Source organism: Rhododendron vialii, chromosome 11a (assembly GCF_030253575.1).
Source record: "Rhododendron vialii isolate Sample 1 chromosome 11a, ASM3025357v1".
NCBI classification, from domain to species: Eukaryota; Viridiplantae; Streptophyta; class Magnoliopsida; order Ericales; family Ericaceae; genus Rhododendron; species Rhododendron vialii.
In genome coordinates, this window is record NC_080567.1 from 31371393 (window position 1) to 31386742 (window position 15350).

General features: G+C 37.9%; 2 protein-coding genes across 4 annotated transcripts; both read left to right on the top strand.

Moving 5' to 3' along the window:
- Positions 1-1375: 1375 nt before the first annotated feature.
- Positions 1376-4804, top strand: LOC131308882 (uncharacterized CRM domain-containing protein At3g25440, chloroplastic). 3 transcript variants are annotated; one of them, XM_058335926.1, is made up of 4 exons: positions 1376-1556; positions 2544-3000; positions 3230-3631; positions 4625-4804. In XM_058335926.1, the coding sequence occupies exons 1-4, from the start codon at positions 1459-1461 to the stop codon at positions 4772-4774; spliced, it is 1107 nt and encodes a 368-aa protein (XP_058191909.1). In that variant the 5' UTR covers positions 1376-1458; the 3' UTR covers positions 4775-4804. The 3 variants fall into 3 exon arrangements, with proteins under 3 accessions (XP_058191909.1, XP_058191910.1, XP_058191911.1); XM_058335927.1 differs by having other exon boundaries at positions 1378-1556; positions 2820-3000; XM_058335928.1 differs by having other exon boundaries at positions 1426-1556; positions 2716-3000.
- A 4958-nt stretch (positions 4805-9762) lies between these two features.
- On the top strand, positions 9763-14238 carry LOC131308883 (uncharacterized). The gene is made up of 5 exons (XM_058335929.1): positions 9763-10181; positions 12021-12145; positions 12309-12623; positions 12737-12906; positions 13299-14238. Exons 1-5 carry the CDS (start codon positions 9888-9890, stop codon positions 13715-13717), a joined length of 1323 nt encoding a protein of 440 aa, XP_058191912.1. The 5' UTR covers positions 9763-9887; the 3' UTR covers positions 13718-14238.
- Positions 14239-15350: the final 1112 nt, after the last annotated feature.

Here is a 15350-nt window from a genome sequence, read left to right on the forward strand (position 1 = left end):
AGTATCTGTTTATTGTTTTTTTTTTTCCAAATCGACAATAGGTTGTTTTTATTGCTGCATCAAAGAAACATCAAGGTAAGCATTCCTAAGAACCCAGCTTGGGCAATCCCGTAGCCAAGTTATAGGGGTCTTTAAAGATAGAACATATTTGGCTAAAGCATTAACCATCATATTACAATTACGAGAAACGAAATTAAAAGAACAAGAATTAAAACGACTAACAAAAGACACTTTGCTAAGTATTGTTGGGCAGCCCATGAATGGTCCCTAATCAAAAAGGGGAAAAAAAGGGAATTGATTTCTACATTCTCTTTTTTGATGTTCACACTTTCTTTTTTGTCTTTTAGCAAAAAAAATGCATACACTTTTAATACTAAAATCCAAAAAAATGAGTGATTATCAAAAAAGGGGTGTAGAAATCAATTCTAAAAAAAAAACTATCAATACTAAATAGAAATGTAAAGGGTGTTTGGCTAATTGATCCCTATGGATAGTCTGGCTCTTTTGGTCTCGTTGGGTTACCATTTTAGTTTAGTTTTTTAATTATTACCCTATTTCTTTTTTCAATCATTACCTTATTTCTTCAATTATTATTTTATCATATCTTTCTGTCTCTCTCCAATCATTATCTCTATCTTCAATCATTACTCTATTTCTCTCTCCACCCACTATCAAAACTAAATTAAACTAAAATGCCAACCAAACAAAGCTGTTACTTTAGTTTAGGAGTCCTTTGTATGGTGGGATTAGGAAATCCTTCCCAAATCACAAATTCCACCCCTCGATAATTCTTCAACTATATATAATTAGGCCTAAAACCTTGACGAAACTAACTCAAAACCCTAAGCCCTATACCCTCAAACCAGAGAAGCTAACAAAGATGGATAGTCTGGAACAGAGGCTAATGGACATGGGTGTTCTAGAACAGATGCTTATGGACATATCCTGATACCATATACACATGGTGGAATTTTAGATTCGATTTCAATACAGGCGCGGCGAATTTTCAGATATAGTGGTGTGCTGTGACGAGACAATACCATTCCATATTTGCGCTTGAACACGAAAAGAATTAAAATATAAAGAATGGTCTCGGTTCACTTAACTCGGACATTACATAATACAAAACTCGGCTCGGCTGAATCCTGGTCCATGTTTGGCCGTTTGGAACTTATAGAGAAGAAAAGAAAGGAAAGGAAAAGAAAAAGGGAGGAAAATGAGAGGAAAATAGGAGAGAAAATTTACTATTCATTGAACTTAAAACTTTTATTTTTTTCTCTCTTTCTCTCCCTACCAAACAATGGAAAGGAATTTTTTTTAATTTTCTTTTCCTTTCTTTTCTTTGCATAAGTTCCAAACAGAGCCTAAAATTGGGTCCGGTTCACTTAGCTCGGACTGTCGGACATCAGACCTCAGAGGCGTTCGAAGGCTTCGAGCGAGCCAATTGAAGTGAAGAAGATGATGACAAGTGCTTCTGCTTCAATCAGGGGTATTAGACGCCGATTTTCCAACATCATCCTCTGCTGCAAATCTCATCATCTGTGCACTGCCAGGAGGTGATTTGTTCCCATCCCAGTTTCACGCCACTTTTCAATTTCATGACTGTTTTTCTACTGGTGCGATCACTCCTTACAGTCTGATTTCAGTTCGGTTGCTGCAAAAGGGTAGGAATTTAGAATGAACAATCTCGAATCATTAACTTTTGAGAAAGGGAGGACTTTGGATTGTGTGAAAGTGAGGAACTTTTATTTTTTATTTATTTTTGATAACTCATGTGTCCGGGCAAGCTTACGAGGTGCGATTAATCGTAGAGGTCCAATCCCACCGCCCATTTGCCGGAGTAATTGCCCCGTGTGGACTGGCCTCAAAGAAATTGATAGCATGTATGAGGTTTCTAACATGAGACTTTAGGTGGGGACAAACTCCTAAGTCTCAGGTCTTCATCACAGGCCAACCCTTGGGGTTGAGAAAGTGAGGAACTTTGGATTGTGACAAAATCTCAAACGAATTTAGAAGGAACTTTGGATTCTCGAAACAAAAAATGAAAACCACAAGAGCATCTCCAGCGTTTTTACCTATGCTAATTTGTGTAGAGTGGAGGTGGTTTTGAGGGGCTTTTACTCATATTTTAAATTTAAGTGAAACCAAGGTAAGGGCTGGAGATGCTATAAGAGTCTTTCTTTTTTGTTCATTCATCAGTGTTCCTCACCATTACTCATTGTTCAAACAAGTGACAGCATTGTCGTTTCTTGTCTTTTCCCACCTGCTCTTGCAATCCAAAGGGCCTTAACTTTTGCTTTGTTCTCATTGTCTGGGGAACCAAAAGACCAAAGACGGTCTGCTAAACTAATCCTAATGTCAAACTATGATTTAAGCTGAACATTTCTTATGGAAACGAAACTAAACTACTCTGACAAGTTAAAAGTTGTATTTCACTTATTTCTTGGCTTTCCCTGAATTGCAAGCACGCCTATGTTTTCTATTCACTTCTCATTTTCCATTTGAGATATCTGATTAGGAATATCATTGTCTCCTGTATGCAGGGGCTCTTTATTGTTGTTAGAGCCTAGCGTTTCAAGTTCCTCAATATTTCATGAGGCGGGATTTACTCGTTTTCTTACTTCCATCACGTATCCAAACCAGACAGAAAAAAAGTTGGAGGGACCTCTTCCTGCATTATGTTTTTCCTCTACGCTAAGTACTTTATCGATGCAGAGATCATTGGTGCTTGGGCATCGGAATGGTCTTGTAAAATGGCTAGATGCTAGATGTATGAGCAATGCATCATTTGAGCTGAAGATGGAGAATGGTGTTGTCAGGTTTAGTTTGGGAAAGCAGCTTGATAAGAATGCATCTCCAAAAAGTGGGAAGAAGATGCCTAAACGGGTTAAAATGTCTAAGAAGACCAAATTAAACGAACTCAGGATGTATCGTCTGAAGGCAAAGAAAAAGATGAATTCTCCAAATCCAGAAGTTAGGATTAGATACAAACTTGAGAAGGTAACTTTTTCTTTATGAACCATAAGGAAAATTTCATAATCTTACTGCATTCTCTGAAATTTTAGAAATTGAAAGCCCGTTAATGACCTGACCTCTTTGAAAAAGGTCTTTGTTCATTTATTTGAATTCCTTGGTATGTTTGGTATTTTCCGTTTCAATGGGATGGGCGATTTGTCCGAATTTCATGACCCCTTTGTTTTACTCCATATTTTTTTTGATGCTTTTGCAGGCCAAACGGAAGGAAGAGTGGTTGATTGAGAAACTTAGGAAATTTGAGATGCCTAAATCCCCGGCTGAAACATATGATCCTGAAATTCTTACTGAGGAAGAGATGTTCTACCTAAAGCGTACTGGTGAGAAGAAGAAGAACTATGTTCCAGTTGGGCGGCGAGGAGTATTTGGAGGTGTTGTGCTCAATATGCATCTTCATTGGAAGAAGCACGAGACTGTTAAGGTTATATGCAGGCCTTGCAAGCCCGGGCAGATTAACGAGTATGCCGAAGAGCTTACGCGGCTTAGCAAAGGCATTGTGATTGACATAAAACCTAACAACACTATCATATTCTACCGTGGGAAGAACTATGTACAGCCAAAAGTGATGTCACCTCCTGATACCCTGTCAAAAGCCAAGGTAATATATCTTCTCCCTGTGATCATGCAATGGCTGTTTATCTCTGAAAGGTAAATAACAACCGATTGACATTCTCCTCTTTTGGTCTTCCACTCGAAACAACTGGCTGGTTGGTTTTTGTCATTCTGTTTTTTGACACCCTATTATTTTTCCCTTCCGATTATTTGATCAAGCAATATGTTTTTGGGTACAATTTCTTTTCTAGCTACGTACAAATATGTGTTCCAACTTTATAACAAAAACAATTTGCAGCTGTTCTGATTAGTGAAACAACTAGTTGAGCTGGATGGATGACCAATATAGGTTCTCTACAGGTCTACATGTTTAATCGTCTTTCAGAACAAGTTGCTACCAGTTTTTTTAGTTCCCCGTCAGAGTAGGAATGATACTTTGGAAGTTTAATCAACTACCTTGTCCTAGAGCATGGGGCGGACAAATTGAATTGCAAGATCAAAATCAGGATTTGTAAGATTGTAAAAGCTTTGTTCTGGTAAAAGTACCCACCTATGCTGAATGGGACTGAACTCAATCCAACTCAGGACTTGGAGGAACATATTATAAGATAGGTTTGAGTGCCATGACCCAAAAAAAGCCAGGTTTCACTGGCTGTGTTTGCAAGGCCATGTTAAAAGATGAATGAGTGGAAGAAGTTAAGAACAGCTACATATTCCTTGCAGGTTCTTAGGTTTGAAACCTGGTTCCCACCTCTGATAGGCGGATTCCTGCAATGTATGCCTGAAAGCATATTACTTATTTGCGAACAGTTATAGTGCTTTTGTATGCTCATTTTTACGAGGACAACTTGTATATTCATGCTTTAGGTCTTAACCCAACTCGTATATTCATCCAGTTTCTTGTGCATTGTAATTCTTTAGATTCCACACATTTTTGTTCAACAACTTGCGCATCTCGTCTCATGGGCGGAATTTGGTTGGTTTATCGTAGATGCATACACCTTCTGATGACATTCATATTTCCATTATCAATTTGCAGGCCCTGGAAAAATATACGTATGAGCAGTCCCTAGAGCATACAAGTCAGTTCATTGAGAAACTGGAGAAAGAGCTGGAAGAATATCATAAACACCTTGATCGGTATAGGAAAAGGAAGGAGGAAGGGAATGCCCCACGAGTATCAGTTTAACACCTAATTGTGGTGCCGATAAAAACAAAACACCTAATTGTGGCAGTTTGTTACCTTAACTTGTCTGTAAGCGCTCTCTCTCTACCCTGTCCTGCAGCATTGATAGTCCTATGATATTAATATGATACGTAGTCTAAGATTCATCCAGATTCTTGGTTTAAACTTCAACTTAGCTCTTTTGAATTTCAGGTGTGTGGCCGTAAGATTGGTGTAAAATTGTTAACGTTCTATCAACAAAACATGCAGACTTTGATTATCGATGGGGAAATATTACGTGGTTACACACAACAGCCTCCTCTAGCATATAAACTGGCTATCATTGGTTCCTTGCTTGGATGCAGAAATATGATGCACAACATGGAGAAAGATAATTTCCTTTGAAGGAGGAGTGTATCCCTTTCATCCATACTTCATCTTTGTCTATTTAATTGAAATGGGCAGCTATTCTGCAAGATTCAAAGAGGGCCAATTTGCTTTTGGCAGCAACATTGGAGTCATGGGAATTATGGTGGCAAAGTCAGCATGAATATGGCCATGTGCAAAGCCAATACAATTTTTGTTGCAATGGAGATCATCATTTCACTTCTCAGTGAAAGAAACACTAGCGAAGTCAAGGCAACTCTGGTCTCCTATAAGCAACTTTATGGTCAAAGTTTTGGCAAATGGTGAAGAACTGGCAAAACACGAGAGATCCTGATCCTAATATGTACTATCAGTATCCTGTGTGACAGACATCAAGGAAATAAGTAGGGCTCATGCTTCCAAAGCAGATCTCTTTCTGGAGTCCCTTGCGATTAAGAAATTCAACAAAAGCAAGGTATAGGACCAATGCCATTATAGCTGACGTCTGGGCTAAGACTGATCAAAGGGCACTGATTATTTTCTATTTTTTATCTTGGCATTTTTTCAATGTTCCAAGGATATGGAAGAGTTGGATTTTTAGCTTTCTGCATTATTATGTTTGACACCAAGATAAGAATATAGCATTCTCTTTTTTAGCTTACGATTCATGCATGCGAATTTGACTTCAAAATGAAATTTGTTGTAGTTCCTAGTTAGTGCTCAAGGAACTTGGTAAAATAGCTCTCATAGAGTAAAGCGCTGTAACTTTAGGTGAAATGAGTGCATCCTGGCAAAAGGATTCACCGAGCTTTTTGAACTGTTTATTAAAAGTACAGGTCCCTGGTCCCTGCATAGTCGTCATACTGTGAACACGGTCTGACTATGATGCTTGCAGAGCCAGTTTATTGTACATATAGTCTTATTTCTCAATGATGGTTTTTATTTTATTTTTTTGCTAAGCCTCAATGATGGTTTTTGATCACTTCTCGGAGGGTATTTCGGGGGCAAAACTCAGGAAGGAAAGACGGTGTGGAACTTGTAGCTTAGAGTATTAGTGCATGTGGCTATGAAGGGCATTGTCGGGGAACCACAATGCTCGGGATCTGAATTCCTGCCAGAAAGGAAGGGCCGGGTTGTGAGAAAGTATATGAATAGGCTGCAGCAAAGACATGTTCTTGATGTGCCTAGGGGCCCAGTAGACTGCTGAGCCAGCCATACATGTCGTGTCTCGAGTTAAAAGCATGGTCCGAACGGTTCATTTTATAGAGCTCGATGTGTTTAATAGCCTTCTAAAATATCATGTCGATCACACATGCAACTTAGTAAGTAAATCACGTTTTTATGCAATTAATGAACAACAAAGTGAATGGTTCGAGTCATGCTTTTGAGCTGATGAGGCCCATATGGGTGGCATAGGAAACAAAATACTCTCTATTCCAAAATGGATGGCCAAAACCAGTATTCACGCATCTGATAAAATATATTTTTGTTTTTTAAGTTACAATAATTTGCACATGCGATATAAATTTTGTTTGATAGATCTTACTTAGTTTTACTAATCAATGTTTTAAAATCATGAAAAGTATTATAAATAGTAATAAAATACAGATGATTTTTTGAAAAATGTAAATTGTTGTTTGAGACATTTCATTGTGGAATGGAGGGAGTATGTTCAAAAGATATGAGTAGTGCCACTAATGTAGCCCTCGCTTTTTTAGCGTTAAATGAGAGTATACATTCTCCATTGCAAAATTATTGTAAAAGAAAAAGGCGATAATAGAACTTTTATTAATCAACTTAAAAGTGGACAAATAATTTAGGTCATAAAAAACAAATGAAACAAACAAAACAGAGGGTACTATTATGCGAAATGATACCGAGGAGTTTTATACCGATGGAGTATCGATGGCCCTACGTGGCCCACTGCAGATTCCGCACAGATGATTCAAATCGTTCAATAATTAAAAAAAATTGAGTGGGCCCGTGAAAAATCAGCTCAATTAGATATGTGTAAATGTTTGATCTAATCTCCTATTTTTTATTCAAATTTTAGGATCTGCAGGACCCATAGTGGGCCCCGCGGGACCATCAGTATCCTATCGGTATAAAACTCGTCAGTACCACTAGTAGTCCTCCACTAGTATATAGTAGCTACTTATTTCCGAGTATTGCTACAGCCACCAACCATACACCTACCGATTCTACATTTGACAGGTCCGTGGGCCCCGCTTCGGATCCTGCACAGATAATCCAAACCATTTAATAAAAAAAAATTTTATAAATCAAATGGATCTTGTAAACTGAACGAAAAAGAAAAAATTGAATCGAGCACGCTCAATTTTTTATTTTTTTATTTTTCCTTCCTTCCGCTTATTTCCACACAAAATAAAATTAACACGCCTTCCCATTAATGTTGATACAGTAGCTTTTAACTTTGGGCGGGGGTCAAGTGGATTCTGGTATGCTATTTTGGACAGAAGGACTGACAGATGGGCTCGCTGCATCTACAAGCATTAATTCTCATTGTAAAAGCCCAAATTGGCCGGGTAAATAAAGATGAGGCTCACTGTCACGTCTCCTTCTAAAATGGTCCTAAAAGAAGGAAAAAGAGGATCTTCTTTCGCGTGGAGGAGAGAGAGTGGAGAGATCCAGCTTTTGTACTGCTACTCCAGTAGTCAAAAAGAAGAAGAAGAAGAGGAGAAGGAGAGAATCTTTCTCGCAGGGGGTAAATACAGAGAAATTTTTGGGTGCTGGGTACCACGTCACCTGTCACTTGGCTTACGTGATGTCTAAGCAACACATTCGGACTATTCAAAAATGTATTAGATGATTCAGATTAAACCACTCTTTCTTCTTTCACCTCAATAATCCCTCTTATTTTTCTTTCTCCAAATTAGAGCTATCCAAAACTTAAATGGATTGTCCGAATTAGCTGAGCGGTCACCATGTTGTACCCATTCATCATTGAAAAACTTCTCGTAAATACAGGAAAGATACCACTCCTAGTAATAAAGAAGAGAAGAAATTCAACCTGTTAATAGTGTTATTACTCCATCAATCAAGGACAACGCAGTGAAGGGAAAAATCTGGGCACAGTTTCTTTTCTTTTTGCTCCATAAATTTGGGCAGTGGTTTTCACGCCCTGGCCGCACCACTTTTTTGTCTTCTTGTGATGTAAATTTACATCGTTGCCCTTTTGAGTTCGAAAGAGTATACAAACGAAAGGTTATGAAAGAGAGTGCGGTTATGAAAAAAGGGAGTGTCAAAATCAATCACCTAGAATTTTCACAGGAAAGGACTTTTCACCCGAATCACCCCGCCACATTACGTCGATTTTTACTACTCTAAACACTGTTGAACCAAAGGGGAGACTTTGCCTTCATTCTAATATTGGTAAGAACTTGATCGATTCTATACCCAATTTGATGTCAAAAAATTAAGCAAATAATTGATCAAGCTCTTACTGATATTTGACCGAGATGATTTTTTTACAAGTATCTTCAAAAAATATTCTAAGAATATTGAGCGATTCCAATAATTTGAGTAGTAGTAAATGAGAGTAGACTATTGCGTAAAGCAAACCCTAAAAGCCCAACAAGGGTGCAACGCATGTAGTGAACTACATGGAGCCCTCCATAGGCTCCTCGAGAGAAATCGAAAAAGTAAAAAAATTGTCATCAAAACACATAATTTTTTAAATGAAGACAAAAAAAATAAGCCAAAGAACAAATTTTTTAAGCTTATTTTTGTCTTTACTCAAAACAAGTTGAGTTTGGATCATAATTTTTTACTTTTTTGATTTATGTTGTTGAAACGAAGTAATACTTCACAAAAAATTGACGCGAAAACTAACAAATATTTTTTTTAAAAGACAAAAAAAAGGGAGCTTTGATATGAGTACATACATCCATCTACATATCTTGCGTACATATGGCTTTGGGACCCATATCAGGTCCCACAAAGATAATTAGAGTCGCTCATTTTGTTTAAAATATTTTATTTAGGGTCCTTATAAAAAATCAGCTCAATCAAATATGGTAAGAGCATTTACGAAACATTCAATTCTATCCCAGAATTCAAAAGCATAGTTGTATGTGTCGTAAACGCCTTTATCCATATTCGATTGACCTAATTTTTTAAAAGGACCCTAAACAAAATATTTTGAAAAAAAATGAGCGACTCCGATCATCTTTACGAGATGTGATACAAGCCACAAGCCATATATGTATGTGGGATATGTACACTCATTCTTTTTTTTTTTTTTAAAAAAAACAAGCCACTTGGCTTATTTTTGCCACATCATCCATAATCAAGAAAATTTAAATAAAAAATTAGCTTTCTATTGTAATTAATTTTGACACTCCACTCTTGATAATCACAATTCAATATTCTACAGAGGGATGATCTGTACATATTTACTATCTTTTAGTGTTCAAAAAAATAAACATGTCAAAAACACTAAAAAACGAATATTACTATTAGATTGTGATTATCAAAAAAAGGTGCCAAAATCATTGCCCTTCACACCAGGTCAATACCTGTAATTGCCAAGGCAGAAACTTCTCGCGAGAAAATGTATGCAAACGATATGAATATTATACCAAGTCGTCTTCTTCATTCTATCTGCAAATTACTCTACCCTATTCCCTATAGCCTAAATAAAACCCTAAACTCCCAAAAAATTACTCCTACTAAAAATTCGCATTCAATTTTCGCCTCTCTCTCTCTCTCTCTCTCTCTCTCTCTCTCTCTCTTCTTTTCCTTCAAAGAAATGGGTGACAGCCCAAAGAAACCAAATGTCAAGAAGAAGAAGAAGCGTGGAGGTAGCAAGAAGAAGATGACAGTCGAACAGAGCATAGCGTATAAACGCGTGAGTGAATGGGTTTTCTTGGACCGGTCTTCAGCGCCTGCCAATTCCTCTGCCACGGATGATGATTTTGCGGCTGCCGTGATAAACCACGGCAAGTTATCTGAGAAGTTGGTGTTCGAATTGCATTCGCATTCGATTTGCAGTGATGGATTCTTGTCACCTGCCAAACTCGTTGAGAGAGCCCATCAAAATGGGGTGAGCTTTTCTCTGATCTTGATTGCTTATTTCAAATGGGTTTTACTTTTTATGGACTAGTGGATATCTTTTGGCTTGGGTTTTGTAATTGTTGTTTGTTGGGGTTTTCTTACTAGTGTTTTTGGCAGCAGCATTGGATGAGGTTTTCACTATTTGAAACTTAGTAGTTTTATGGGGTTTAAGTGTTTTTTTTTTTTTTTTGCTTTCCTTTTAGAACATGCAAGAAGTGTTAGTTGTTAGTGGTCTTGTGCATGGGGGTATATGGTGCCCAACTTGGCTACCACCCCACTTGCGGGTTTTAGTGTTGGTTCTGCAATTTGAAGTCGGAAAAAAGAGTGAAAAGGTTTGGTTTTTGTTTTTAGGAAAGGAAAATGCTCATAACATGGGCTGTCAATAAGACCGGAAAAGATTTAAAAAAACACAATTTTGTAGTATGTGTTAAAATAACTTAAAAAGTGTATGAAAACTATGTTATTGACAATCCAATGGGCTATCAACATCATACAGTAAAAGATTGGGTATGAAAGAGGGCTACGTTGTTTTCATCTTTTTATTGCATGTTTGAAATGGGTTCTGCTTTCTATGGACACAGATGTATTGGGGCTTGCCCTATGTGATTGTGTCTTGCGTTCTCTTACATCTAGCTGAGGTTTTCGCTATTCAAATCTTATCTTTTTGGGGTTCAGCATTCGGATTGTATAATGGTTTTGGATTCAGTAGTCAGATTGTGAATAGGCTCTGCTCTATGTTTGGGGGTCAGTAGTCAGATTGTGAATGGGCTCTCCTTGTATATTCGAGACTCGGCTCTTTTTTCTCTTCTTCATATTAGGTTACCCAGCATCAAGAAATGATATATACTTTTGGTGGTAGTTAGTACCAGTGTTGAACTTGCTCGTGTTTCGGGCTGTTTAGAGTGTGGTCCATTTGTTCAGAAATTATCAGCCAACGGATTTGGTGTCCTTGTAGCACCACCATACCCTTATGCAGATATTATCAGCCAAGTAATTCTACCTCCATCTTCTGAAGATCCACCTGGTCTTTTTTTTTTCCTTGTCAAATTGTAACTCCTATGAGTTTCCTGTGCATGTAAATCCATTGGATCTGTCATTTTGCCATTTAGAAGGCATCAGACTATCTTTATCTTATCTCTGAGTCTGGATTGTGAAAGTGGAAATATAACCAGACAATTTTTAGCAAGTAAACCAAGAAGATCATATTCAACCTATGGTTCATTTGCTGTTGCTTCTATATCTCTTTGCACTTGAATTTCTTGGGACTTTTTCTTAATGTCAGTGGACTATAGTTACTCTAGTTTTTTAACCATTATTTGGCTTGCTTCAAATACGGCGTTAAGAGTAAATTAGATCAGATCAGCATACCAGTAACCATGCATTTGGTTGTCCCCTGAAATTATATGGTTCTTTTATTCAAATCCCATTCTGTGGTACCTTATCCTTGCAGTAAATGACATGTGTTGGTTAGGGATTTATTATGTGGCCCTTCCTGCTTCCCAGATGAGGTATCCTTTTGGCGGTAAACCTAAGTGGCTACTATTGTATTCCTTGATTCATAAGAAGAATCTATCTTCATGAAAATTGACATATCTTTTCTCTGAGGTCTGAATTACCAAGTTTATACGCGTAAGAAAACATTTGTTGTACTATCGTGTAATTAAGGTGTAAAGAATTAAGCTAAATTGTTTCGAAGCCCTACAAGTTTAGAAAACAATTTGGATCGCAAAACAAGGTAATTGTTTCAACATTGGGTTGGATGTAATGCGTCTAACTAGTTCATTATGATTCTTTTTAATCCCTAACAAGTGCATTGTGTTCAGAACAGGTGAAAGTTCTCTCTCTGACAGATCACGACACCATGGCTGGCATTCCTGAAGCACTGGTTGCAGCTCGCAGATTTGGTATCAAGATCATCCCTGGTGTCGAAATTAGTACAATCTACTACCCAAGGTCATCTCTTAGCACCATCACATAAGCTTTTTACTCTAAAGTCTAAACAAAGAGTCAAAATTGGTTATTTGCAATATAGATGGATTAGGAAGAGATTGATTTTGTATGGTGATTTCCTTTTCCCTTTTGTACGAATGTGCACTGAATTTTGTGACTGAAACAGGGGGGAGTCTGGTTCCGAGGAACCAGTTCACATCCTTGCATATTACAGCAGCTGCGGGCCAACGAGATCTGAAGAACTGGAGAAGTTTTTGGCTAACATAAGGGATGGACGTTATCTACGTGCAAAGAACATGATTTCAAAATTGAACAAACTTAAATTTCCTCTCAAGTGGGAGCAAGTTGCGAAGATTGCTGGCAAGGGTGTAGCTCCTGGGAGACTACATGTTGCTCGAGCTATGGTTGAAGAAGGTTACGTTGAGAATCTGAAACAAGCTTTTGCCCGATACCTTTATGATGGCGGACCTGCTTATTCAACGTGATAATTCTTGAAAACCTTGATTTCACTGATGACTATTAGCCATTATGTATTAGTGCATACATCTATCTTTAAATTGATATTAACCTATTTTTGGATTGGTCTTCATCCAGAGGGAGTGAACCTCTTGCGGAGGAAGCAGTGCAATTTATATGTGAAACTGGGGGGGTGGCTGTGCTGGCTCATCCGTGGGCGTTGAAGAATCCTGTTGCCATTGTAAGGAGGCTGAAAGATGCAGGCCTTCATGGAATAGAGGTTTATAGAAGCGATGGAAGATTGGCAGGTAACAGATGGTTTATAATTATACTTATCGGTGGTTGGTACTTAAAAGTAACTGGATGATATATGGTTGAGTATTGAATGAGATGAATCTGCTGATGGGTTTTATTGTATTAAGATTCTAAGAATGAGTTCTTTCAGAGTTTTATAGTGTATGATGAGAGGTGTTTCATGAAATGTTCACTTTTTTTTTTCGCTGCTCAAATTGATGCATTGTGGTTTTGAAACCAAATCTGTTGAGCACTCTTGAGAGATGCTAGATGATCAATATGAGCAGATGCTAACATGTTATTGAGTTGTTCTTTCACATCAAAAAACGGTTGTGGGAAATGAGTTATTCGGGTTGTTCTTCTCTATGTACTGTGTTTTGACATCTTGATTTTCTTTGTCGAACAGTATACAGTGACCTAGCAGATGCATACGACCTAATTAAGCTTGGAGGATCAGATTTCCATGGGAGAGGTGGGCAAAGCGAGTCTAATTTGGGAAGTGTGAGCCTTCCAGTTTTAGCCGTGAATGACTTCCTAAGGGCAGCAAGACCAATATGGTGTGGTGCTATAAGGGGTATTCTCGAGAACTATGCTGAGGATCCCTCTCAATCTAAGCTAGTCCAGATCATGAAGTTTGGCAAGACTAGGAGGGTTCTCAAGGGTGGGTCACTTGTTAAGAGCAAATGTGATTTGATTGATCTTTGCTTGTCTTCATGGTTGACAAGCGAAGAAAGGCAGGACTCCGCGTTTGAGGCTATCAAGTTGAAGCTTTCCGGACTTCCTATCAACGAGGAAGGGATTCAAGCCGTTACTGCAGACAAATAGTCTTCATTTTGAGATGGAATTATTTTTGTACCCTAATTGTAGGCAATGCGACAACGATGATAGTTGATTTTTCCGGCATTTTGTCAGCCCCCCCTTTTTCCCTTTTCGAGGCTGGGGTAATTTTTCACTAGGCAAATGATTGTGAGGATGCAATTAATTTAGGCGGAATGCGACTGATGTGCAAAATTACCATTGGACGATGACAGTTTGGGCCCCACGGCCCCCCATTGCCACGGCCGTCGGTTTTGGAAAGTTGTGCTCTTTCATTGTTTAGGAGTTGTTGCCAATCCATTATTTGCAACTGTATTTGCATTTCCGTAAATGTTGTGGCAAATTAGATACAGAACTATTTCTTTGATTTGAATCCGGAACTCTGGTTCATGTGGTGGCTAGGTGGCTATGAAAATCCTTACAGATCCCCTCAGTTAAAGAACATTTTCCCATGAAAAATGGTGAGTTCACAAGTTCTGCTCTTTTCAAGTGAATAATAGTTCTGCCCAGAATTTGCTTGTTTGGCTTCACTCTCTCGTTTTTAGCAGTTCTTATCGCACGTCTCAACATTGATAAACTGCAGCTTTATTTGACATACCAAGTACCCAGCTTTATTTGTTAGTTTTGTCTGAATTCGGCCTATTTCTGCTTTCACCAGTTTATTTGGTCTCGAACTCAAATAGTACGTTTTATCTATTTTACATTGATTCAAGGTGCTAGCACGATGATAATCGATATATATCATACGTGGCAAATTCTTTATATCACATTATTTCACATAGATTGTTAAACTTTGTATCGATTTTTTTTTTTTTGGCCAAGCGAATATCTAATTATTTTATTGGGGATCGAGCACACTTTTCTTTTATGAATGCACTCTTTAATTTATTATTGTTAAGGTAAAGGTACATAAAAACCCCCCCATAACCTTTCTATTTTATTTTTTTACTGTTATCATACATTTTTAAGTCAAGAATAAAACGGGTGCGTTTCTTTAATTGAAAAAAAAAAAAATAGGAAAACCTGAAAATCAATTGCCTTTCCGAAGCAACTTCTTCCAAAATCTCCCCCCATCTTTACAGATCATTCTTTCGATATACCTGCAAGGACGCAGAGGTCGTTGAGGAGGTTGTTCGTACGCTAGTATTGTCAGATCAATTAAAACGAAAAGTAATGCAAACACATCTCCCACTCATGCATCATTCACCATGGAAGAACTAGATACTCTGTGATGTACTGCATCAACGAAGTGAAGAAGCCACTTTATAGTGCCGTAGGGAGGAGCTATAAGCTCATGGTGGAGTGCACTATAACTTGTGAGAGAAGACATGTAAACGGGCCAAACCGGTGTAAAAGATGATGGATCTGTTACACGCATCGCTCGACTCATAAATGTTATGGCTTGGATAAATTAGGTGTGATGTTTGAAAGCGATCCTCTATAAATCATCATGACCGTACACAGGGCCAGTGGCGGATCCAGTAATTGTATACAGATGGGTCACCTCTCAATCATAGCCTTGATCAAACAATAGATAGTGAAGAACATTAAGAAAAAATAAACGGAATACTCTCTCCATCCCAATTTAAATGCTCCCTACCGAAATTCGTGCAATTTTGAACTTAAAAAAAAACATATTTCT

Coding starts and splice junctions, on each gene's coding strand:
- LOC131308882 (XM_058335926.1), top strand. CDS start 1,459: ATGATGACAAGTGCTTCTGCTTCAATCAGGGGTATTAGACGCCGATTT. Junction 3,001..3,229: donor TTAGATACAAACTTGAGAAG/GTAACTTTTTCT, acceptor ATGCTTTTGCAG/GCCAAACGGAAGGAAGAGTG. Junction 3,632..4,624: donor ATACCCTGTCAAAAGCCAAG/GTAATATATCTT, acceptor ATCAATTTGCAG/GCCCTGGAAAAATATACGTA.
- LOC131308883 (XM_058335929.1), top strand. CDS start 9,888: ATGGGTGACAGCCCAAAGAAACCAAATGTCAAGAAGAAGAAGAAGCGT. Junction 12,146..12,308: donor AGTACAATCTACTACCCAAG/GTCATCTCTTAG, acceptor TGACTGAAACAG/GGGGGAGTCTGGTTCCGAGG. Junction 12,907..13,298: donor AAGCGATGGAAGATTGGCAG/GTAACAGATGGT, acceptor TTTGTCGAACAG/TATACAGTGACCTAGCAGAT.